This window comes from Linepithema humile, chromosome 7 (assembly GCF_040581485.1).
Source record: "Linepithema humile isolate Giens D197 chromosome 7, Lhum_UNIL_v1.0, whole genome shotgun sequence".
Classification (NCBI taxonomy): Eukaryota; Metazoa; Arthropoda; class Insecta; order Hymenoptera; family Formicidae; genus Linepithema; species Linepithema humile.
In genome coordinates, this window is record NC_090134.1 from 2,372,945 (window position 1) to 2,399,485 (window position 26,541).

The following is a 26,541-nucleotide window of genomic DNA, read 5'->3' on the forward strand; positions in this document are numbered from 1 at the left end:
GAGGCGAGCGATTCGCGTGGGCTACTGCCGCTAAACTGAGAGCGTCTACGCCGAGGGGCACACCTGAATCCCGCAGCGTCGGTCACTACCTTACTACGATGTCTATAGTACCCCGGCGCTATAGTGCATTGCGCTGTGCTATACCGGGTGGTCAGCTTGGCAGACTGACCTGCCGACTTTAATGCCCTTTCTCCCATTTTCAATCCTACCTTAACAAAAAAAATTAAAAACCCTATTTCGTCGAAAAAAGAATTCACAACTGAGACGCTAAGAACGTTAGATTCGATAAACCTATCTCGAGAAATCTGTATTTAAATTTTAATCATAAAAAAAACACCATAAATTCTTAATGATCCATAAAATTAATTTAAACATTCAATAGATTTTTTTTTTTTAAATAACAATTACAATGTAATTGTGTCAAAAAGAATCCTTGGCACGAAAATTGAGAAATCAGAGCTGTTTTGTAGTCCGATAGCTGTTTTATAGTCGACTGTGATGTTTCGAAGTTTTAACTTCTTTTATTATTCACCGTTTGTCGCGCGGATCCCTGAGAATTTTACGTCACCCCGTATACCTGCGGCGCAGGTGAGCGGACTATAGAACGCCAGCAGGGAACGTTGTTACACTATTATTCCTATGCTGTTTCCCTGAGCCCCGCTTCGCTTCGCCTCACCTGCTGCCCACCGCTTCGCCCGCCGTCGCGCCACGTACGGATGATTCCGTGCCAAAACGATCATACTCGGGCAAGAATGAACTGTAGAAATGGGCAGATAGAAGTTTTATTCGAAATCTGGGACGAGCACCTTGAGGAATTCGCGAATAAGCCACGCTCGAAGCGCAATGATAACAAGGTGCTATAAATTTGAAACGCAAAGAAGATAAACTCTACAAATTTGCGAACAGCTACTGGTGTTTAAATACCATAAACGACGAATATGATTAAAAAAAAACGAGTAGTGGATGAAATATTTTAATACCAATTCATATAATTTACTACTGTTCTAATTAACTTTTTTTAAATAAATTAAGCATACCTTTTTTCTATCTCCTACTTTATCTTTAAAAAAGGTCTCGAGAATTGCGAAAAAAGTATTATCATATATTCTGTTATTAATCACTTCTGGTCCACAGCAAGTACAAAATTACGATAATTCCGACGTAGAAGACGAGAAAATACATCGAGAGCAGAAATGTGATTGACAGTTGAAATAATCTTTGCATTTCCATGTTTGCTGAATATATACGTTTCTTTCGGATGCACTGTGTACGAGTTTAGAAAATTAATCGATCTCCAAGATTTGCAGATTTCACGATTGTCTCAGATTTTACGGTTATTTCTCGATATCGTGCAAAACTAAAACAAATGTGCTTAGGTCACGAAAACCGACGATGATTCAGAATATGCATATTAAGCATTTCATGCACTATTAAACACCAATTGCATTCCTTTCACATTCTATCAAATCTCTCGTGACGAGCAAAATACGACGAGATTAAGGATAATTTTTGTTTTAATATTTCTGCTCCATTGAAACTTGATGCATGATTGTAGACTGCAAAATGCAGGAATTTTATCGCGAAATCATAAGAGAAAAATTGTTGTAAAAGTTAAGCAAAACCTATCGATTTCTTACTCAACATATTACTTCGTAAAATTTTTGATTAATTTTTTAAAAAATAAATAATAAAAATTAGTTAAAATGCTTCCCCGACGCTTTATTAATTATTCTCTCTCGCTACTATCATTTTCCTTTGCATTAGCATATTCATTCGACGTTGCGCTAATTAAGATTTAATTTTATGACCAGATTTCATTGTATTCTACACTTTCTACTTTATTTCAGTTGTAACACAACTTTACTGCCCTCGAGTCCAACATCGAGCCGGAAACGGATGTATCGTCACACGGTTCGAATACGTTTTTCGACTTTCGGAACGTCGACGGTTCGCACGGCTCACTTAGAGAATACTGACTGCTTTCGAATCAGGAAGTTTGCCAGGGGTTTCGATAATCAATGAGCTTATCGTTACGGGGAGCCATATGGCGTTCTTTTTTATTCTATGCACGCATATATGTCATGTCAAATATACATGGTGATCGATTTATTACGTACAATAATTACGCGAATGAGTACTTGTACTAATAAATTTCTGACAGATAAAAGTATTTTTACCAACACAAGTTTGCGAAATAAATATGTCTCAAGTTATTATTCAAAACAGATTGATTATGTTCGTCCAATAAAAATTTTTATCAAAATAAGAAATTAACATCACATTGTGTAAAACTTTTATAAATAATTTTACAAGTATTGATTAATCTGAATGTTTGCTATATATATTGCAAAATGAGTTCAAGGTTGGATATACAAAGAAAGTTTGCTTTTGCCTCATTGGAAAAGAAAGTTTTGCAAGTTTTCGCGGTCGATTACAAACAATTGTCGTAATAAAAATGTAAACACACGTCGGAAAATTAATTGGGAGTCACGGGAGCACGCGATTAGGCAATTATGGCAATTATTGGCAGCCAGTATTGGCAGATACACAATCGAGAAAGCGAAACGATACTTGTTACCGTACGATATAATTGCACTGTTTGCAATTGCTTATTATAGTTGCAGCTTTTGAGAACGCGAATAAAACAAACAAATGCAAATGAACGAATTAGGAAAAAGAAACAGAATCAAATTTTTTTTTTAATTGTAATGATCGTTGAAATATTTATACTCTCATAATTTGAGAAATTTAATCTATTAATTGAATTGAATTTTCTTCTAAATTTCATGTTTTATTAATTTCTAATTCGCTCCACAATTCTTTGTTCCATAATTATAATTGTATCAAAATTGTACTACTATCGTAATTATTAAATACTTGTAATTACCTTGAGCGTCGAACTGCCTTCTCCGTCGTAGCATCGTTCTTCCCTGAGAAGGAACCGGTCCCGTTCTATCGTGATCTTCGTTAGCTTCATCTTCGCCCGCACTGGTTGCACTGTCGCGTTGCACCACTTCGTCGCCACCGATTGCCGAAGAAATCGCGCCGCTTCCATTTCCCCCGAAGAATTTTACTTTTCTGGCCAACTCCACGTATCCGTGTAAGCCAGTTTCGCTCAATCTAGACGACAGACGGAAAATAAGATCTAATTTAAAAAATTTCTACGTGGAAAAATAATTTAAATTTTCATCCCATGTAATTTGATCTTTAAAGAAATTGTGCTTTTTCTTTAAAAAGTCAGAAAAATGCATTGCAAAATGCGCTTTTCTGTAATATTGAAAGGCACTTTTTATTTTAGCAAAGAGATTATTTAATCAAGAAATATAATAGAAGAGCATTAAGAGCCGTCGCAGGATGTTAGTGCTAAATTTTTAATTTTTCTTAAAGAAATTAATAAATTAGTCCACAAGAGACGGTTAAATTGTACACCGATCTCAGATCGAGATACCTAAAGTGTACGAAATTTTAAGTACATTGTTCTCATATATCGAGAAACTTAATGTACATATAGGAATTATTGGAAAGAAAGATTATTTAATCTATCGAAGTGAATCTCTTTTGCAGCACCTGACACTCTCGCTGCCGCTGCTTTCGTATCTGGCGCTGCTGTTGGATTCTCTTCTGGTCCTCGTTATAGTGTCGCGTATCCTCTGGGACGCAGAACAGGAGTCTCCTCCGGTCTTACGCGGCAATGCTGGAGTAGGTTCGCTCTCACTCTCCCGAGGACTGTATCTCGATGATCTTGTGCTCAATGGACTGGCTTCCGGCGACAGGTGCTTTTGATAAAAACAAAAAGTCAATAAGCAATTCTTTATAAAACTTTGATTTTCCGAATAATGTAATATAAAATAGATATGCGAAAAAATATAATAAAAGTAATATTAATAATATACATAATAAAAAAACTTTATAAACTAAGGATTTTGAAGAGAGCAGGAGTCACGATTTAGTGCTATTAAAAATTGTAATGAATGTTCTATCAAAAGTTTTTGAGAAAGAAAATTTAAAATATTTTTATGGATATTATTGATAGATTAAAATTTCTTTGTAATTAAATAAAAACTTACGCTTGAACAACGCTTATTCGGAGTGTCATCGGTGTCGTCCGGATTCGAAAATTCTTCTTTAGAGAACTTTCGCCGAATCTGCTTAGGAAACAATATGCGCATAAGTCATACTTAGTTAGTCTTGGCATATTAACGGAATAATCATGAATATTAATAAATAATAAAATTAAAAGTGCAAGAACCTTCTACCTCTCCCTGTCTTTCCCCCCTTTCTTTCTCACTCTTTCTCTCGAGAAGCGACTCATAAATGTGTAATCGGCACTTGCACGTGAATAACTGCTGTTTCCCAGATAATTAGTATTAATTATTATTCGCCATTCCTTGCATAAGCGACGTAATAATAATAATTGTACCCTTTGTTTTCTACAAAAATAGAAAACTTTGAGAAAATAATTTAGAAAAAAATTTATACAAAATAAAATAAAATAAATTTTCAATATATAAAAATGCGTGTGAAAGTTTAAAAAAAATTTTGTACACGATATTTTACACTAGTAAAATAAATTTTCTCAAAATTAATGTAAGAATGTTTAAAATTTCAATAATCTTTTTCATTTGTCGTTTGACAAACTCGTCTAATTAAATTCTCTTTTACACCTCCGGATTATTATTAATGAGAGCGAAATATCACAATACATACTTAATCGAACAGAGAGGGCTCACGTTTCGCAAAGAATGTCGATAACACCTTCACGCATCCATCCGCACACGCACACAACTACGCCCGCGTAAATTACGCCCACACGCTGCAAACAATTCACAAGCATATTCACTGACCACTTGGAACTCGTCCGGTTTCTTCCCATAACCGATCTCCAGCGGGCCTTTTCTCTCGCCGGCAATACCAGTGACGTCACCGTCGCTGCCAACGTCCAACAATCGTTCACCGGTCTCCTCCTCGTCGTTGTCTCGTCCCTTATCGTTCTCCGAGACGGACCCGACCGTCTCTCGGGTCGCCAGCAAATGCTTCTCGTCTATCATCTCCTCGCCTACAACCATCGTATTCCGCATCCGCTCGTTCTGCGTCCTGTTCTCCGCGACGATCACGTCGAGCATCCTCGCCTCCTGGTTCTCCACATCGGCCTTCCCGTTCTGTCGCGAGTCTAGTATCACTTCGTTCTGTTCGATCCAAGCGATCGCCTCCTCGCTCCTCAAAGACGGTCCTTCGACGTCAATAGCGTCGTCCTTGTCGTCTTCGCACCTCGACTTACTTTGATCGCCGACGACTTTCGATTTTGCTACGCCGGCCACGCCTTCCGTTTTTTCTTGCCTATCCTGCTGCTTTCCCTTCGCGGACTCCTTGATCGAATTCGAGGCCTCTCCACCCACGTCCTCGCGACTATTGTCGCGACGAAAGATTCTTATTCCCAACTTGCCGATTTCGTCCTTGCTGGCGGACGTTGGTGAAGCAATAAGCGACGAGGGCTTGACCTCTTCTTTAGAATCTTTTCGCGCGGATTTTGACACGTGACGGATATCGTCCTTGCTATCCTGCCGTTTCAATCGGTCCTCTTTGTTGCGAGGGGATAGCAGCTTCGGGATCAAACTCGGCACGCTTATATCCTCGCGACTGCGGCGCAGATCGTCGGTGCTTCCTCTGTATCTGCAGCATAATAAAAGAGAGATCGGTGATAAATTATTTATATATTGAAAAATTTTTATTAATAATTTATAATCTTTATAAACATCATGAAGTGATTTAATAAAGACTATAAGCTTTCAATGTAATATTATATAAACCATAATATATGAGATTTATTTCAAGAATAAATTTTTTTATAAAATAAGAACTATTATTATCACACACATTATACGTAAAATCCTTTTTAATGAAACTTTGCATATGCTATGTTGATAAAAAGAATGATAACATCACAGTACAAGAACCGTATATTTTAAGAAAATCCGGTTCAGCCACAGGAATAAGAAAAAAATTATACCTCTGAGGAATAAGCGATCGCTTAGGTGACTCTTGTGGGCTCCGGATATCCTCGAATTCCTTGGAGCTTCTTCGGAAAATCGGAATATTAGACTTCCTCTCGCCATGCTTCGGACTCGATTTTGTCTCAGGCGATATAAACTTCGCGAGGATCCTCGGTGGTTTTATTAGTGAGATTCTCGGTGTACTATGTTCCTGTGCAGGATCTTCCTGCTCCTTGCTCAATCGTTCTCCTTTCTTGCTAAATTTTACGATGTCTGGTAATGGCACTTCCTCTTCTGATTTACTAATCGATTTTTCTCGTTTCGTTCGTTCGTTAATCGATGTGTTCTTTTCGTTCGCTTCATTTACATTCTTCGAGCAGTCGCCGGTGTCTTCAACGAAGTCTTTCGTGTTTAAATTGTTTTCTTGTAAATTCTCGAGCTTCGATAACGTTCTATCGTCGAAGTCCTCTTGAAGACCCGAATCTTCCAGCGGCTCTCGATATTCTTGGTGGCGCGAGGGCAGACTGCGATATATTCGCAATTCCGAAGACTTTCTCGCAGCTGACCAACGTGTCGGAGGACCTTTTGGGAAAATAATTAATATCATAAATTCGCTGTCACACAAAATAAGTTTAAAATAATCGGTAAGTTTCAAGGAAGAAATAAATAAGAAATTATTATTATTAATACTAATTTTTAAGGACGTTTTTACTGATATTCATCATCTGTTAATTAGAACTTTTCCTTTTTTTTTTCAATTTTCTGCTGATTAGAAGATTAATTATCGGAACGTACTGTTAATTGTCCAAGCTCGACGGATGCTGCGATTGAGTGTGTCTGCTGGAGACGGCGATGCTTTTTCGCTGATAGATTCACTTGAAACTGTATTTTCGTACATCCATTTGCCAGTAACAACGTGTAATTCTCTGAAAATTGAACGAGTTCGAAATTAGGTCAACGTGCGAGAAACAAAGGATATATCGCGCGTTGCGGAAGAAGCATACTTTCCATTTTCGACCTGAATTCGTTATCACTGAAATTGCATAAACTTTTACTCACTATCTCGTTTTTATTTTGCTTGTATACATTAATTAATGAAAGTGTTGGTGTAAAATTTAGTTATTGAAATTCATTCAAAAATTTTATAAAATAATTTTGCAAAAAAATGAACAAAACGCGATATTTCTCCGATGCATATATGCAGTAATTATATTTCTAAAAAAATACTAATTAATTATTTTCTTTATACGTAATAATAAGAAGATGCATTTTGTGTACGCTGTCGAAAAAATTGGAGCATCTTAAAGTAAGCTTTCCCACCCAGTGAAACTTTGCATATGCTATGTTGAACGAAGATAAAGAAATGATAACAATATCGCAGTGCAAGAAACATGTATTTAAGAAAGTGCCTTAAATGTTACAAATCACAAGCCTAAAATTTTATTTTAGTGAAGCGGAATATTATTTTTTTTATAAATAATGTATTTTATTTTAATTATTGTCACGTTTAGCAAGAAAACTGATACTTAACGTTCAATGCTCCGCGAAAATTTCCGACGAAGAGGCGATCGGTGGATGTTCGTCACGATTTTTAGACACTCACGTGATTTTGTAGCAAACGTTGCAGATCCACTCGACTTCTTTGTCGCCTCCTGCGTGATCCCTGATCTCAATGCGACACTGCCGGCATACCCGCTGTCTGCAGCGCGTGCACGTCGAGCCGGTGTTGTAAAACCTACCGAACGGTGCGCCGCATCGCGCGCATTTGCGTCCTTGGTGCGATAGTTCGCTGCTGCCGCCGCCGCTGGATGCCTTGGATAGCCCCCTTCTTCTCAGGTACTGTAGATCAGCCTTCAGCCTCCTGCGAACACAAAGCCGGATGCAGGAGATCCCGAAGTAGGTACTTTCGTCGGCCTGTGTCACGCCGAACTTCGCCACTTTGCGGAGAAACGCAATCGAGCAGATACATTAACACAAAGTATTGAAGTGTTTCTTAAACAATGCGGTTGCGTTGAATAAAAATATCAAATTCATTTCTAAGTCGCAAAATCGTTTTCACATTAATTTTACTTTTATTTCTTTCATTATCATTTTTATTCGTATTATTGTGACTCGCCATTAATCTCTCACGATCCCGACGAACAGTTTGATTACGAATCCTTCTTGATTGCTGAATGAAACCGTACAAATTGAACATACCGAAACGTCATTCAAGCGTTAACAATCCTCTCGAGCGCTGCGTTTTACGCGGCTAAGTGCGACGCGTGATTTTATCGCTTGTGCACGTAGTTACGCTTAATTATTGTTTGCTTCCAGCTGAGAGCGCGGGTAATTAACAGCTGTTCGCATATAGATATATCTATATCGATGTGCACGATTATTCATCGAATAGCAGAAAGGAAACGAGTTTACGTGCCGCCGAGACCAGATGTATCCCGATCACCGGCGTTCCTCAACGTCGTCGCCGTGGCGCGCGACTTAATGGCCACGACTTACTCACGCAACTGACGCACGTGACATGCCGTGTTCTCTTCTAGCCATAAACAACCGTTTCATCACACTCGAGCGGTCGAAAAAATCGCGCGCCGCCGCCAGATTTTATTATCCGTCAAGCGCAAACGAGCACGCTGTTAACTACGGCATTAGTGAATTTTTTTGCGTAGGCAGTACACACGTGGATACAGTGTGTTCGATTTGCAAGTTCATGATTCGCGAGAGGAATTTCAATTAATTTTCGTGAACTCTCTTGCTCTATTTTTAACGTATTGGAAACGAAAAAATACTCGGCATAAGTTTTTTTTTTTTAAATAACAGATAAGATATGTTCATCAAATTAATACAAGAATTCGCACAATCCAATTGACGCCTTACGAATGTTTGATAATTATTTATAAATTACTAATCAATTGTGCCAATAGCATTGAATGTTGTAGACACAAAGGTAGTACAATTTGATTTATATCATTATATAATCAGTTTGTCTCAAATGTCATGCAACTGATCACTACAATTATGCAATTAATATGCTAATTTTATACACGGCTAACTGTATTCACAATCCCCGGCGAATGTGTTCGCACAAATTTAAGAACTTTTTACATCATCAAAGCTTACGAACCGGACGGTTGTAATTACGACGATGATGAATTAAATCTCGAGGACGTTCCTTCTCTCTTGTCACCCTTCTCACAATTCAACACTAATGTCGTTGACAATGACTACTTTTTCATTTAGAATATTTACTATAAGCAGTAGTCGAGTAGTTAAATTGCAGCCAACTCGAAAGAGGTAGTCCGCCTTATTTCAGACGCGAGATGAGTTTTCAACGAGCGTTTAATCGACTGGATGATAAATCGCCGTAGGACTTATGGAAAAAAAAAAAGAAGAGAATCTTCCGAGAACGGAACGCGACCGTGTCGATTGATTGCCGACGGCGGACAGTGACTCACGGACAGTTGTGTATCTAGGCTCCTTTTGTTATAAAAAGATTCTACGTACCACGCGCGAAAGATTGCTACACCGCGTCGCTCGGTGCCAACAGCGTAGCGCGACTGTGTGTCTCGTAGGTGTTCCACCAGGTACATGCCCGGTTCCCATTCGTTGAGCACGCGAGAAAAATTGCGCTAACGCAATCTGCCGTAAGTTACACGGCCGAGTGACAAAGCGCGACGCTTAATTCCATAATGCTGTCGCGATAAAACGTCTCTGAACATCTTCTTGCCTGTCTCTCTCTATCGTTTCTTATAACCTTTTGTTCTTCCAACTGTAATCTGTTTGGATTGATTTTTATCAATTTTTCATCAAAAGCTTCTAAGTGTTATTTAATATTTATTTTAGTGTATAAATTTTGATTGATTTTTCAAATAAATTTACTTCCTTAAGATATATTCTTGCACGGGCTTGCGTGTCGGAATAATAAGATGCAGTCCGCTCTAGCTGCTCCACTCTTGCTCTTTTCCTTTTTCACCTCATATCAGATACAAACAATGAATCGTGTAAGGGAATAGCGAGACTAGTAGACGAGCGGAATACCAATAAGTGTTGCCGGTCATCCGGCTCAGGAAGGAAATTTCCATACTCGACGATGCAAGTTACTACTTCGCCGAGGTGGATACGCGTGTTTTCATGAATAATTTTATGACACTCGGCAGCTCGCATTAACGCGCGGAGGAATTCAATTTGATGACAAAGAATACCAGACTAAGCCGGCTTCGTTAAAGGAGGGATGCATAATGAAACAGATCAGGACGGCGCAGGGAAGATCGCCGATCGCGTGAATGTACATGCAGCTATGCACTTAGTCGTCCGTGCACTTCCGTCTCCGACAGTCGAGAAAAGTCGAGAACAGTCATTGCGCTCACATCCGGCGATACAATGTCTCAAGATATCGCGATCGAAACATTTTGCTACACATATGCTTATGTATACATACTTCTTTATTACACTTACAGCTGCTCTGATAAGCCAAAGATGTGTGTTTCTCAATATTTCGATATTTTAATGCAAGCCAAAATGTTTCATTTCTTCTGATATTTTGTTTTTTTTTAATTTCTGCAAGCTACAGATTAAAATTTTCCAAACTTTTTGGCTTAAAAGAGAAACAATTTGTGAATTAATAATCTTTTTATCTTCCTAATTTTAATAAAAAATTCTAAGTAAATTTTCTATGCATAATTAAATTATTTACATGTATCTTTTTAAAGTTAGAGTTATAAATCAAGTTGTTATATAATGGAAATTTTTTATCACGAACGTAAATGGAGAAATGAAGGATTTGAGAAAGCGAAGTATTTTTTTCTGTTCGCACTTAAATCCCGCTGAAAAAGCAGACGCGTTCGATTGCGTAAAATATGAGCGCTCTGCATTAATGCGGGATTTAAACGCGAATAGGCGTGCACATCCGGTTGCTCACTACCATTTCTGAAGAATGAGATACGATTAAAGACGAGCCACACTAGCTGAAAGCAATCACGTCGGCGCCAACCTATTTAATTCGCATCAAGGTAAACATTTTTTACGTTTTGCCCAATCGCGTAAATGCAGCAGATCAATCGTTACGTCTAAAAGCAATTTGAGAACCAATTTTCATATTTGAGAACTGTAGATTGAACTCTATGGAGCTTTATTTTATATAGGTTTTAGAATAATAACTCGCATAATTTAATAGATTTCTTTGAATACGTAAATTTTTGGGATCGCACTATTTTGAATTCGATTTTATTTATTTCCAATGACAATACTGTAAATAATTTTTATACCACACAGATTTTTCTATCAACAAAATTCAAGATAAAAATCTATTCATAATTTTACGTAATAGAAAACATTGAAAAAAATTGGAATACAGATATACAAAATATATATCAGGCTATATATTTTATATGCTCTGATTTTGTAATGTTCCCCGCACATGGCTCATAAAATTATAAATAGATTTCCGTTTCCAGCTCTGTTGCAAATTGTAGATCGTCCAAAGCGAGCTGTACTAAATTCACGCAAAATGTGACGAAACAAAGAAATATGTCCCGCAACTTCCACGTTATAGATACGCTATTTCCATAGAATCTTTACTTTTCATAATATTATACCGCTTACTATCCTCTGAATAATTTGCATTTCCCCTAATGTAACTCATGCGATCACTCGATGCATTCACAGTTGCATTCGATGCACTCAACCCAGAAACCACCATAGAGAACCGATGACAGACAGGCTTCGTAACCGAACCAGACGTACCTCTATCACTTTACGGAGCACTTTCGACGTAACCGAGAGATCGACCGTTGTACTGCGACTCACGGATCCAGAAACGTTTGCTCGTAATCCGCACGATTTACGAGGGAATTGAACGAGGGAAATGCGAGTATGGTCGCGCGCGGCACCGCGACCCGGTCGGCCGAGAACACCTCTCGAGAGCTCGGTTCGTCACGATCTCGCCGATCGGCGGCGAGCCCGCCGTCGATGGGGCCCTCGGTACGCTTCGCTTCGCTTCGCCTCGACTCTCTCACCGGGCCCCAGCCAAGCGGGGGCGTGACTGAACGTACATTAGACGACAGCAATGCTTTGTGGTGGACGACGTTTGACTGCATTGGACGCCTAATATGGTCTTTCCTCTCGATTTCGGCCTCGAGCCGGCACACTTGCATTCGGCAACGCGAATTTCCCAGATGTCAAATGATCAGATCTCGAAAGAAAATTTTTCGGCAACGTAGCTAGATATACGTCGAAGACGGTTGCGGCAAAAACTGAGAAAAGGGAGTAAGTGTCGGTAAGAATAATTCAGATTTTGCAACGTGAGAATAATCTATATACATATCTTCGCAATCGCGGAGGAAGCTGCGCGGGAGGACAGATTTATATCGTCTCATTAATCACTAGAATCCCGTTGAGGATGCTGTACCGTAACTGCGCGTCTAATTGCTAATCGAAACGTTTTTCTCCGGAGACCGGAAAGAGTAAATACCTAACGATTTTCTATAAAGAGGTTTATGCGACAACGAATGTCCATTTATCTGACTCGACCGACAAAGATAACATGTTGTATTGACATTTGTAAATACATTATCGATCTATACGTAGAAGCTATATATAGAACGTTCATTTGCAGATATACGTTTGCATGATATTGATTTCTAAATAGGAGCTGCATAGGATAAACAGGAGTTATATAAATAACGAAGTTATATAAAAAAAAAGTTTAAAATCGTTGCTATAGTCGATTAAAAAAAAATAATAATATCGAAACATCATTTTAATTTTATATCTTGGTAATTAATCCTCAAATTATAAATTTGTCCAAGCCAAGGTGAAATTAAATAATGAATAAGATTTTACTGTCCATTAAATTTCGAAAAATTCTACAATTTTGATTGCTTGTTTATATACTAGAAACCATCAGCTTTCGTTGTCTCTGTTAAAAAAAGATGATCGTAACGACGTAAAGTCGAAAATTGTTAGAACTTTTAAACTAGGTCATTAATTAATGCTATCAACAATTTCCAAATGGTTTCGCGCACGTAAAAATCTACACATTTAACCCAAAACATATAAATAGGAAAAATGTCGAGAGTCTGGAACAATTTAGAATAAGTAACTTCAAAAAGATTATAAATTAACTTATATTAATAAATACGTGTAAATTACACAGTACGAAAAAATAATCGAAAATCTGAAAAGCCTTAAAGAATTCTTTGTCATTAGCCCTTTCTTGCTTATAACAATTTTAAATCATAGAGTTTCTTCACTCTCTTTATCCAAATGACAGCCCGATGTCTTGCAGATTCAAGGTAAAAGAGGAAACTAGGTCGCACAGGTCAATATCTGGGTGTCATGTCTCGAGAATGACGAAGATGTTTTTTTCCGTGTCACGACAAAATGTGGAGCGCACGAAGAAAAATAATTATCCTCAAACAAGAATGACGCGCAGTCGCGGTGTATCATTCGTCTCTCACGAAACAATAACTTTCCCGTCATTACGTTAATTAAATTGCCAGGAACACGTCACAAAAATGTTACTAGCTTCTGCATCGGTCGACGGAACGTCGTGATTTCGCTTTGTGCACTTTAAAGGGCGAAGCTGTGTAATTATAGGGATAGTTTCTCCATTTACCGAGAGCCCAGCATGAGATAAAGAAATTTGAGTCGCGGTCAGAAGAAAGAAGTAAGTGAAAAAGTACAGGATCGGCAAAAATTATTGCCTAGATATACGAATTCAAACACGATCCTAATTTGTTGAATAAAAAATTATTAAATCAAATTTTTCCTGAAATATTCCGCTAAAGATAGTAAAATGTCCGCTGCAATGCAAGCGTGACAATCAACAAAATAAAATTCTATATAGACGAAAGATTTTTATATCTTTATCGAGTGGCTTCGATATCTTCTGCAAAAGTCTAATACAAAATCTTCAGAAGCGACTTTATTTTCGCGATTAATACATTCCTTCCGTCTTTCTATATTGCATTTACTGTACACCGTCGCGATATTCGATTCAACTTCGAGCAGCTGCGAATCGAATGCGAATCATGTGTCGCCACAACGGAGCACGTCAAAATATCGTCACGTTCGGTACGTCGACCCTGCTGCATTCGCGAAGAAGCGGGACAGGACAGGTTCGTTCGTTCGTTCGTTCGCGCTCGTTCGCCAGGACGTTTTCGTTGCACCGCTCGCGAGGCTCAGCACTCAGAAATCGCGAGACGACGGCAATCCCCCCGTAGAGACACCAGGTAGGTAGGTATGCATGCGCTCCGGAAGAACCGTTACTCAACCTTAAGGTTTAAGGTACGTTCTCCAAGTAACCCGCGAGCCTATTCGACCGGACACGCGCGGATTTCCGCGTTCCGACACTCAATTATCGGATCTTCAAGCTCGTTTAATCCCTTATCAAACGAATTGCCGTGCGATAAAAATACATCCGCTTTGTGTCCAAAGCGGATGCTCTACTTCTTGATAAGATAAAATGAATTTATTTATTTTTTTATTCTCACTGATTTTTCAGTGGGAGAAATAAGTGAATAGAGAATAAAAAACAAATTTTTCCTTTACATTTCCAATTATCTCTTTATATCACACATTTGCATAGTGATAAGCTTAACGATAGATAAAAGGCGAGAGATAGAAGTTAATTTTCGTTTATGGGAGGAAGGATTCGCCAATTATAAGGCGCCGTACACTCAGCCTCATAATGAACACCTGTCAACGGTGCTCGCAGATCAGGATATTCGCAGCCTAATATAGTTGGCGTTACACGCGTGATATAACGACGCCGCCGTCGAATATTATGCGGGTACACACATTGTGCGCTCTTTCCACCTTCGTGTGAAAGCGCCATTCCGACCGAGCGGCTTCGCGAGACACAGAAAGACGAGACACGTTCACACGGGGGGTCACAGCTAGCCTCAAGGGAGCAGTCATTGACATTGGCGATAGAGCGAGAAGGATGGAAGAGAGGAAAGGGGGAAAGAATAAGAAAGAGAGAGAGAAAGAGAGAGAGAGACGACGCGATGCCGTCGAGAAACGTGACTAATATGGTCTCGCAGTGTCTTTATACGCCGTCTCGCGGTCTTCTCCGATTTCTTCGCCGCCGCGGAGGTGCGCGCTTTCAGCTTCTTCGTCTTGTAAAACAGAGACGAAAAGTCAAGAGACACGAGGGAAAATTAATTCTGCCGATTAATGTCACGTGACGAGCGCGCCGAGAGTTTCCGTTAAGAAGTTTTCCTCTTCTTTCGTGATTTCGCCGAGGGAAGTCTAACGCGAAGTACTCGAAGAAGAAGAAAAATAGTTAAGACTGCTTGCAGCAATGCTAATTGGAATCAATCGGAAGATACTAATCAAGTTTAGAGTCTGTTTCTCTTCACTTGTTTGAATCTTCGCTTGTGTGATCGAGAACGGAAACGCTCTCGGTAGTTGAGAGTTTATTCGAAAAATTGCGACCCGAACCGCCTTCGGAGCGGAGGCGCGGGATAACCGACGTCCGATATTAAAACAATTAAAAATTCATAAAAGAATATAAAATATATATGTTAACTGTGCGCGAGGGTTGAAATTGCAGGTGCAACCGACTGCAATATTAGCAAATTACATGGCGGAGTGGCATTAGGCCATACGCCGAAGATGCAAGAATGTGTCTAATTACACGCTCATGTTCCGCCACGGAGGATCGCTTAAGAGGAAAATTATCCGGTGTTGAAACTCTGCGAAATGCTCGAGGGAGCTATGTGGCTCTTTTTATATTTATCTGATTTAATAATTTATTGGCATCTACAATATATAATAATCCAATAAGCAATTATAATATTAATATAATCGAATAATTTTCAATACTCGCAATAAAAAATGATTAGACTATTAATACTAAAGATTATTAATTTCATATACTTTTAATAACAGAGAACTATAATTTATGATTCTATTTTCCGAACGATTAATGATTTTTTCACTTGTCAGGTGCGACGATCTCAATTTGTTCTAATAATTATCAGTTTATTAAAACAGCAGATGATATATGATGATGCGATCCTTTTAAACTCCTTCTCCTGATAGCAAGTACTTAAATATAATGGATCATAATATTCAGGATCAGAATTATGTAGTTTAATTTTAAATATTCAAGAAGTCAAAAATGATTTATCAACTTACAAGACTATTAATCGTTTAGAAAACAGAATTGGAAATTACATTCTTCCATTATTGAAAGTGCATAAAATTAATAATTATCAGTTTAATTTAATAAATCAAATGTTCATATTTTAAGCTACTTTAGACGATCTATAAACCACAACAGAATTTGAGAAATTTATTTATAATTTTATGTAATAAAAAGCATTTAAAGAATCGGAATATATACATACAAATTACATATTATTGATATATATTTTATATATTTTGTATGTGTGTTCTGATTTCTTAAATATTTTCCTCTGTGTTACACAGCACATAAAATTATAAATTTTATCTCAAATTCTATCTTGAATCCCGTAAAATTAATTCATGTATGAAAGAAATTACTTGTAATTCACTGTCAGACTAATTATATAAAGATCGCGTATGCTAACAGTACTTTTTACAATCGACATACTAATTTTACTTTTAGTGTGAGAACTTCGGATGTAATTTGGTGGCAGCTAACAATAGCTTGCATATTTGCAAGCGTATGGCCAGACAAGTGTAAGAAAAGGAATAAATACATTTATAATCTGCTATAGCGAATAGAGCATAGCAAACAGGATACTTCGCTTAGATGGCAGAGTAATCCCGGATAACGCCGAAACAGGTTTCGCGCGAATGTCTTATTCCCGACGACGATTCGTCGGTATTCGATAGTCGCTGTCGCGTTCATCGAGTTTTACTGTCGCGGGCAGCAAGTAGAAAGTATAACGAAAATAACGCTGATAAAGCACTTGCCGTGATGATGTATGCATCGCGGATAAACAGAAGTCGTAATCGTACTCGATTCAATTAATTTCAGCTGACGAAGTAGATTTAAAAAATACTAAACTTTGTGCAAAACTGGGACATTTCAATTTATATGATCACTTTTTTCGCGGCTAAAAAATAATTTGCAATTATAAAAAATTATAAATAAAATAATTTCAAATAAAATAATTCTAAAGAAATGTTAAAAATTCTCTAAAACCTTTAAAATTATTAAAAGTCAAGAAAAAGATTAATTAGAAATTATTCGCATTTTGCACAATTTATGAGAGAAAACATTAGTTTATTGATGCAAAAAATTCATTTTTTTTAAGTTTGACTTAGTGAACATTTTTTATGAGTCAGCAAAATGTTGAAGAATAACGCATTACTTATATCGCATATACGTGACTCCTAAGAAATTTGATGCATGAAATCAAAAAAGATAATATAAAATCTTATCAATTGATAGGACAATTAACATTGATGGCCGTAATCAAAATAAATACGCTTATGCGATAAAACGCTTCCTATTTAGTTGCTATAAAATTTTCATCTTCGCTCTATTTTCTTCTCATAGTTATCCTAATGACGAGCAACGAGCCAAAAATTCCGAGCAATCCTTCGATCGACTATTTATTTGTATCAAAAAAACGCATGAGAAACATTCATCATCCAATTTCGATTCTCACTCGTAACGAGTATATTTACACACAAACGATTCCTAACTAACTATATCCAAACCATAATTTAAGATTGTTTAATATATGTATTTTTAAACATTTTTTTAGACTGCTCCAGAAAATTTAATTTAAAATACCTTGAGTATAAATCAATTTAGAATGATTTTAAAGTTTAAAATATGTAATATTTTTGTTGAGCCGAAAGTAAAATTTCAGCCTTAATTTGTTTAATCTTAATTGAATGTTATCTTAATGATAAATTTCATTATAATATTGTTTGTTAATTTTCTTTTATCTTAATTATTGAAAAGAAACAAGAAATTATGGTTTTTTATCGTAACTTTTTCACCATAACGAAGTATCAAACCGGTTATCAAAACCAGTCAACTCTAAAACTGTAGCATCTACAGAATCTAATTTTTCTGGCAGTTTTTAAATATCTTTTAGCTTATTTTAGGCATAAAATAATTTTTCAATTAAAAAAAAAAAAACATTACAGAGAGACGTTGTTCAAATCGTCGATGAACATCGTACAATAAAAATCGAATTAATCCCAATTAACTAATATTTTTTGCAAATATTTTTTTATCTTGAAACCAATGAACTTTAAAGAATGATTATAATTTTCACTGTAACAAGCCTCCGTTCAATAACCTTCACTCGACACGCACCATATTTCATCGATTATTCCTAGCCGAGGGAAAGGCCCTTCACCGCGCGCAAGTTTTCCGTCTTCGCCAAAATAAATTGAAAAAAAGAAAAAGAGAGAGGGAAAGAAATTACCCCTGATCCTCATCGGCGGCAGCTCCCTGCTGCACGATGCGGACCACGTCTGTCGTCGACATCGTCGGCACACTCGCGTTGCCACACACTAGAATCACCGATCACACATCCCGCCGCGCTCTTCCTCTTCGGATAAGAGAGAGACTCCTCCGCAGAAATTCTTCTCGCCGATCGAAAGAGATTTTTCTCCCGACAAATTCGCAAATCTCCGACTCTTCCTCACTTCACTCTGCGGTTTGACACACGTGTGCTCGTCAAGCCAGGCCGGGTTAATCGCCTGATGCCCAGGCTGACTGGCGCCCGTCAAGGCTACCGATATGAGAGAGCGAAGGAACGATCCGGGGGCCCGTTCTTCGACTCCAGACCCGGTATCCGTACTCGCGTGTCTACCTGGCCCCCCCCTGAGTCGCGGTGCAGCGGGAGGAGGAAGAAGAAGAGGCGAAGGCGAAACCACGAGGAGCTGCACACACGGCGGTGAACACCACCTCACTGAGGCAGCAGACCAGACGAGTGTCGCGCCACGCCGCTCGTCAGTTTACCTGTACACACATGTACGCACACACAGTTTTTTTTTTCACCTGTCGTGCGCGCGTGTGTGTGTGTGTGTGTGGATGCCGTATTCTTTTCCTTTTGCGCACGCATACAGATACACGATTCTTGATTTGTATAAGTGTCATATTCTTGGCGTATTTTACCTGTTTGTAGCAAGGTGCGCGCGAATGTGTGTGTGTGTGTGTGTATTCTTTTCCTTCTATCTGCGTACCTGCACGCATACGAAAGCATGACTGTCGATTTGTGTATATGTGTGCATAAACTGGTGTAGCGTGTTTTTCGTCTATGTGTACGTGTCCGCGTGTGTGCAACACCACGGCGTGTCTTTTCCTTCTGCGTGGCACGCAACACGCATACATCGTGCTTTATTTGTGCGCGTAACGGCGCCGTCTGTTCTTTTCCTTCTACCTGCAGATAATAATGTGACTCTTGATTGTGTGCATTCGTGTGCGCCGATGCGCCATGTTCTCTTCCTCCTATCTGTACACACCTCCCGCGGAATTCTTGGCTTCGTGTGTGTTGATCTGCGTTGTGTGGCGCCGTTTTACCTGTTTCATAGGTGTGCCTTTAGTATCGGCGAGAGGTCGCGTGTATGAGTGTGTGTGAGCGTACTAGGTAACGTGACGGATCAGTGATGTATGACGGAATTGCTCATCCGAAAAAATTTGAAGAACTTCAAGTAATATTAAATGAAAACAAAATTAATATTTAAATGACGAGAAGTGATTGAAAATTATTCATTCAATTTTCGGCGAAGTTTTATAATTGTGTATTTTGTAATTGAAGAATTTTTATCAAAATATCTTACACGATTATTTTATTTTTTTGTCACTGTCAAAAGTCAAGCTAAATTAATTATTTCAAACAGTTTATCATATCGATTCGTCATCATCTGTTAGAATGTTTTCATAAAATATGGCGATTTAAATGTGTCTTGTTTCATGTAATACACGTGACTCACGATCAATATTCTCGGACATCAGTAGCGACGATCTTGTCAATCGCAAGTCAGTGCAATGCGTGTGACGTCACTTAATCATTGAACATTGTTCACTTTTTTATAACACATCGGTATAAAGATAGAATAATTTGAATAATTGCCAGAGAACGGGGAAAAGAGCGCGAGCAATGTCGCAGAAAATAATCCAGTTGCGAGTTTTTCCGTCGAGTTTGCGGTCAATGTAATTGCCGTAACTTCTCTTGCGTGATTCACTCGTATAAAATATCGGCATTCTGCCACAATTCTCTGTGTAATATTTTGTTCCTCATTCAACCGCCTGTTCAGAGCTATCAAATAACAGAAAGTTCGATTTCTTGTATGACAGCAGAGGCTTACACCGTAATCGTATTCTTTATTAAATTTGTCAACTACTTGTCGAAAATGTCAGAATATCAGAAAATCGTTAAAATATTTGCAAATTATTTGCGTCTTATAATTATTGATTCCTGTTTTATCATAAATTTGTCTTAATTTATGTTTTAAATAGTTTCGTAATTTTTGTATACTTTTTAAAAATTCACGTGCGTTTCAAATAATTTTCGTATCTTCATATACGAAATTTATTGCACGCACTGTATCGTCGGCAATAGTGGAAGTGATCGCCGGCCGTTCGGTACTTTCGGTTTCTTCCTATTGCTCTTCACGAGCCTCGATCGCTCGGCGTACTATCTCGCGGTTTTGCAATTTCTTTCCCCCTCTCTCTCGCGGTTCTCACACGGAAATGCATTTTGCGCCTACCTAAGAGAGCTGCGAAAATTCGAAAGGACGCGGACGGCGTTGCTACCTGTTGCGCTCTACCTACAATCGCGTGAATTTATCGCGAGACTGCAAACACATCGCGTGGGATGTGGTGTCGTTTAGTTAATAGCTCAGGTGCGTTATTGCATGTGTTAAGAACCATCATATTTAAATTTATCTAAGTGTGCACGCATGCATGGCCTGAATACAAGCCTTTTATAATGAAATATTCTGCCTTTTAAGCACTATGCGTCAATAAACTCTTGTGGGGCAATCCACTAATTAATATAAGAGTGAAATACATAATAAAGTATGAGTATTTTATAATTAAATTAGATGGAAATGCATCGTTTAGATACTGGTCGCTAAAAGCTTCGATTAATTTATCAATTTTTTATAATAAAAATATTGGATTATTATTATATATAGGCGCGTAAATATGAATTCATAAGATTGCTTTTTAAATTCCATTCAGGCACCGACTGTGAATAATAAAGCAGTCACGTGATATGCATCTCATTGCAGATGAATGCAAAGATCTCGGTTTATATTTATTATCTTTTTCTGTTTTTAGCAATGCTGTCACCTTGGCGATGACGAGACAATTTTAGTGCACTTTTTGCTTTGATAAAATTATTCAATAATTATGACGATAATAAAAAAATCAACAATTTTTTTTAACGACGGAATGCCGCATTTATGGCTAAGAAAACGTCGCGATTTACTATGCTTCAAAGCGTAGTTCATTTTCGAAATATAATACATATTTACAATCCGTACAGTCGGCACAACAGCGAAGGTCAGAGTATCAGAGTGTTCTTGCAACAGTAAACGAACGGCTGCTAATTCTGTTTCCGTTTAGTCAACGGAAACGTGTGGCTAAATTATTTCATTGTTTAGTATGTGCTTGTGCACGAAAGTGATAACTTAATTTTGGACAAATATAAATATATATGTAATATTGTAACATCTACATTTATATTTGTTCAAAATTAAGACATTAAATGTTAGAAATCGATAAAATTTCGTTTGCTCCACGCATTGGTTCAAAATTTCTAAACATAACCTGATTTCTAAATATTAACATTCCTGAAATGTCGTGAAAAGAGAAAAAATACAAGCGAAATACAAATCATGTTACAATGAAGAGAGCCTATTTAATTTTTTTGCATTTTTTGATCATCGTTTTTTACATATCGTAAATTTTATTATTAAAATATACTCACATGATCCTTAACCGCTCCCCTTCCCGAAGATCCTTCACCCTCTGGAGAGCCCTGAGTAACCTGTCTATGTATACTTCCGCTTTCTGTCGCTCCATTCAATATATTGTGTTGCAGAGACAATTCTGATAGATGAAATCACTTGCGCCACGGCTTTTTACCGAAAATGGGAGTATTGACGGTATTCGTGATTGTACGTGCCGTCGGTCGTCACGTACGGCGTCATACTGACTCGGAATGTTGATAGCGGTGCGCTTCCTGGGGTAGCAAATACCCGCGCCACATTCCATTTACTTCCTATCGACGTCACGATGCGAACACGAGATATTCTTCGCGCATCATCGGATCTACTTTAACTTTGTGTATAAAAATGACTGGCGTTTTTGGAAAAATTATATTATGAAATATATATTTTTTTATATTTATACTTTCGTATAATCGAGTGTGATTTATATTATATTGCACTTGTGAGATATAAATGACGAAAATGTCTGCGTTGTTATCAGTAATTAGTAGTCGGCTAATCACACATTATATGTATACCTAGAAATGTGAATAAGAATGATAGCTGAGAAAGGAAGTTTTAGGATATCACAATACATATTTTTGTATTCACGGATTCCTTAATCAATTCGGACTTGAATTTTTGTGTGTGATTGAAACATCAACTAAAATATCAATTGATGAAAAAATTTATAGGTGAAAGAAAGTGTAGGAAATTTAGAATATCCTGTACGTGTGTGTATTCCTTGTAGATTTCGATGCGAGGAATAAGAACAATCATATGCGTTTTCTCTGCATAATTTAAATGGACGTTTTGCGCTGTTGTTGCAATCACGATTTAGAAGATTCTTTAATGCATTCGAGTAGTGATATACACATCATAGATGACCATATTTGAAGTCACAATATGAAATCGTGCAAGGAACAGTCTTTATATAGAAACAATTTATACGTATATATTCACACTTCAAAGTTTTAACGGATGATTTTTACATCACCTTTGCGATCATATATTGCATATCAAAGTGTTCGCGAAATGATAAAAGAGCCATCGCGATACCGTACTTTGAATGGCAGAGCTCAGGTTCAATTGACATTGTAAAAAAATCTTTCAATTTGAAATCAGTTTAAAATCGGATTATTTTACAAAATATGTTATTCTTTTATATATAAAAATCTCGTTTTTATATATAAAAATTAACAATAAAATTTACTTTAAAATTTACAATACAATAACTTTGATCCAAAATTCAAAAGTTATGAATTGTAAATTATATTAAAATTTTATTAATATTTTGCACGTATAATATCCGTGTAAATTGCTGCACGGTAAATGTTAAAATGAATATATTTTATGGCAATTCCTATTTCGAACACATTAATTAATACAATCCTGTTTATCACATCTGAAATACGGTATCGTGAAAAATCCTTAATTCGGAATTTGTCGTAATAGTAATATACACTCACCTGTACTTTCCTTATGATGGACAATCGTACGTATAATAGTAAAAGTACGAGATACATGTAGATTATAAAATTGACAATTGTTACGCAACGACATTGGGGTATGTATTGCGATTGTACAATGTTCCGAAAGAAGTTCTTTCTTGTTTTTTTTTACACTTGCGAGTCATCGATGCTGCGTGATCGCTAAATTCGCGAAAAATTCCCTAATTGTCAATCTTTACAAAGAGATCACACATAAGTTTTTCAGAATCGAGCCATACATTTTGAAAATAAATAATAAATTTGAATAAAATTTAAATACATTTAAATTTAGTAAAATTAAGGTGTAAATGGTTTCAACATTTTAATTTGCAATTTGCGTTATTTTCAAAATGAACGGCACGACTTTGCCCATGCACACAAAATCACATTCAATCAGAGTCTGTCATTTCTCGTTCACTCAATAGCTTGTATTACAGCTCCGTTTTGTTCTCATCACGCTTTTAACATCGATTCTACTCGCAGAGACATTAATGTTTGCCTTTAACATCGTCACGCGAGTCTCGAATCGCGAACTTAAGCAAAAAATTAAACTTGCGACCGATTTCACCAAACTCTCACTAACCACCTCAACAAATATGATCAACAATGTTAAACTAAAATTTATAAAAATAAGTCATTCAATACAACCCTTCTCCATTAATCTTATTTCTTATTTGTTCAAAATAAGAAAACGCATGTGAAAACTTCAAAAGTGTAATCGTCGTTGTTCTTGGTAAAAAGATTGGTGAAATTGATCATTAATAAGAGGATATTTCTAGAAACTCGAATCTCGGCGTTTAATCCAATAGTAGATAGTAAAACCGCTTAGCTTACGAACTGAGTAGCATCGAGAGAAGTAACTCTATCGTTTTCCTTTTATCAGTTTTCAAATTAACTATTATTAGATTGACATTGCGTGAAAGTTTAACCTACCTTAACGTTGCGAGAAAATTTCTAAGATGAAATATTGTGTTGACTAAAATCAGTTTGCACGCCGGAAGTGAAGGAAATGGGATGAGGAGATGACCATGATTATCGGGATTCGGCTTTCGTCTTTGGCGGCCTGAAGGCCTTCAACTTTTTTGCCTTTTTTTGTTTCGTTGCGCTGCTGCCCGATTGAAACGCTTTCCAACTGTCAACACGCGATTGTCTAGACTCCTCAAAATTCCGTTGCCATTCTCGCTCCATTGCCGCTTGAGCTTCTGCAGATAATTCTTCTTCACGCTTTCTTTTGCGCTGTTCTGCGTCCCTTGTGGCTAGTTCTCGTCTGAAAGAAAAGAAAAAATGTCAGTTCTGGATAAAACTAATTCAAGTATTTAATTATTTAATAATTTAATTTAGAGAAAATTGTAATTAATTTAGATTAAATTAATATTTAATCTAAATTTTCTTTTATTTAAAAAAAAATATATTAAAGATTGTTAATAAACCTTCTTCGTTCCATATCGGCGAACAACTTCATTGTCATGACCCAAACTGCATGTCTGTAACCTTCTTCTGTTTCTTCTTCCAAGAGTGTTGGGCCTGAGTTTTCAGATTTTCCCTCTTTTTTGAGTTTCTTCTTTTTTTCTGCAATCTGTAAAATTCAATGCAATTCATGCAAATTAATAAAGCATGCTATAACGTTAAAAACTTGGTGAAAAAATGTCAAGATCAATAATTAACTACTTGCCATGTGATCAGTCCGAGCCTTTGCCTCTTCGATGACATCCATGCATTTCGATCTGGTTTCTTCATTTTCCAAAGTTTTCCATGCTTTATTAACAACTGCAATTAAATTAAAAAATTACAATTAAAAAAAAATTAATTTATTACATTATAGTATACATATGTTTATTATTTTACTTACTTTCGAAGGCTTGCTGTGCTCTTTCGGCATCATCCTGATTTTTATCTGGATGCACCAAAATAGACATCTGTAAAGATCACAATGTCAAAATACTGATTTTTTTCTTAACAAAAGAGAAATAGATACTTACACGACGATATTTCTTTTTTATTTCATCTATTGCTGTACTTGGATCAATTTGTAGAACTTCAAAGGGATTCAAATTGAAATAAGATGAGCCAGGTCGCAATAGTCTCTCAATTTGTTGCTTAGGGGTCAACACAGAATCTCTTTTTTCAATTTCCTTAACCTATAGAAAGACACAACAGAATTTTTATATAATTGAACTAAATACATATTTAATAAATTTCTGGGCAATAAAATAATATAACAAAACTTTCAATATAAGAAACAATGATTTCAATGTAAAAAACATATACTCTATTTATCTTTCTTGACAAATTTAAATACTAGAAAATTATTCTTAGAATATTTAACAAGGAATAATGATAAATTAATGAACGTAAATTTCATACTAGAAATATGCAAGAAAAACTCAGTTAGGACTATCAGCTGACGTAAGCAGTTTTTGTAAACAGATACTGTTAAACAATAATAACATTATCAGCAGTATCATGTTTACCCTGCTTACACAGACTATATGAAACTTATACTTGTAAACTAAATAGGTAGAATTTTTTTTTTTAAAAATTGAATGGAGAATATATATTTCATTGAAATAATATTCAATAATAGAATGTGACATTCTGCACACTGAGAATTTTCAATACAAACATACTTCTAGGTTAGGAGTGTTTATCAACACTATTTAGTGACAATATCGCTTACAAAATTCAATATAATTACATATGCTAATTTAGAACATCAAAGACACAAATTGACACTAAAAAATATCTGTTGCCATTTTATTTCGAGTATAAAGTGAAATTTGTCAGAGTAGCAAATCAGAATTTGTTTACGTGACTGTTTAATAGTAAAGTATTGAATATTGTTTTTTTTGTGGCATCATGTATAAAGAAATCCCAAGATTAATGAAAATATGCGTACCTCTGAGTAAAATTCATTAAATTCATCTTCTTTCTTGGCGGGAGTTTCACTGGATAAACTGGAGTCGGTGGCGGCCATCTTACTTGTTACAAACTCAAGATTCGACGGTGTCGCTAACTGGGTGAAAGTTTGTACTTTTACTAGCGCAGCTGAGGTAACACATTTTATCAATACCTGTCTTATCAGAATAGGATAAAAAAGAATTATTTCAATTTTACTTCAAACTTTTTAAATAAAAATATTCAAGTTCATAAATGATAAATTTTAAAAA

At 36.7% G+C, this 26,541-nt stretch overlaps 2 protein-coding genes across 3 annotated transcripts in view; both read right to left on the reverse strand.

Moving 5' to 3' along the window:
* LOC105678450 (uncharacterized) overlaps window positions 1-22,136 on the reverse strand; it is a 49,685-nt gene extending 27,549 nt beyond the window's left edge. The window contains exons 1-8 of one of the 2 annotated variants that reach the window (XM_067358840.1): window positions 21,884-22,136; window positions 7,594-7,851; window positions 6,786-6,916; window positions 6,008-6,572; window positions 4,845-5,670; window positions 4,068-4,145; window positions 3,568-3,776; window positions 2,888-3,120 (exon numbers count right to left, since the gene is read on the reverse strand). In XM_067358840.1, coding sequence (XP_067214941.1) covers window positions 2,888-3,120; window positions 3,568-3,776; window positions 4,068-4,145; window positions 4,845-5,670; window positions 6,008-6,572; window positions 6,786-6,916; window positions 7,594-7,851; window positions 21,884-21,978 — 2,395 coding nt within the window. In that variant the 5' untranslated portion in view covers window positions 21,979-22,136. Of the gene's footprint in view, window positions 1-2,887; window positions 3,121-3,567; window positions 3,777-4,067; window positions 4,146-4,844; window positions 5,671-6,007; window positions 6,573-6,785; window positions 6,917-7,593; window positions 7,852-18,367; window positions 18,843-21,883 lie in introns of those variants that run through there. The other variant, XM_012377807.2, reaches the window with a different exon arrangement.
* Window positions 22,137-22,606: 470 nt separating this feature from the next.
* On the reverse strand, window positions 22,607-26,387 carry LOC105678594 (dnaJ homolog subfamily C member 8). Its single transcript, XM_012378064.2, has 6 exons — window positions 26,271-26,387; window positions 25,354-25,512; window positions 25,224-25,290; window positions 25,047-25,141; window positions 24,805-24,950; window positions 22,607-24,641 (listed from the first exon to the last, which is right to left on the reverse strand). The coding sequence occupies exons 1-6, from the start codon at window positions 26,346-26,348 to the stop codon at window positions 24,407-24,409; spliced, it is 780 nt and encodes a 259-aa protein (XP_012233487.1). The 5' UTR covers window positions 26,349-26,387; the 3' UTR covers window positions 22,607-24,406.
* Window positions 26,388-26,541: the final 154 nt, after the last annotated feature.

Bases quoted from the DNA above. Each gene is read 5' to 3' on its own strand.
- LOC105678594 (XM_012378064.2), bottom strand. From the start codon at position 26,348: ATGGCCGCCACCGACTCCAGTTTATCCAGTGAAACTCCCGCCAAGAAA. The intron at 25,291-25,353 runs GTAAGTATCTAT...TGATCTTTACAG, and splicing joins TAAAAAAGAAATATCGTCGT to ATGTCTATTTTGGTGCATCC. The intron at 24,951-25,046 runs GCAAGTAGTTAA...TGAATTTTACAG, and splicing joins AGGCTCGGACTGATCACATG to ATTGCAGAAAAAAAGAAGAA.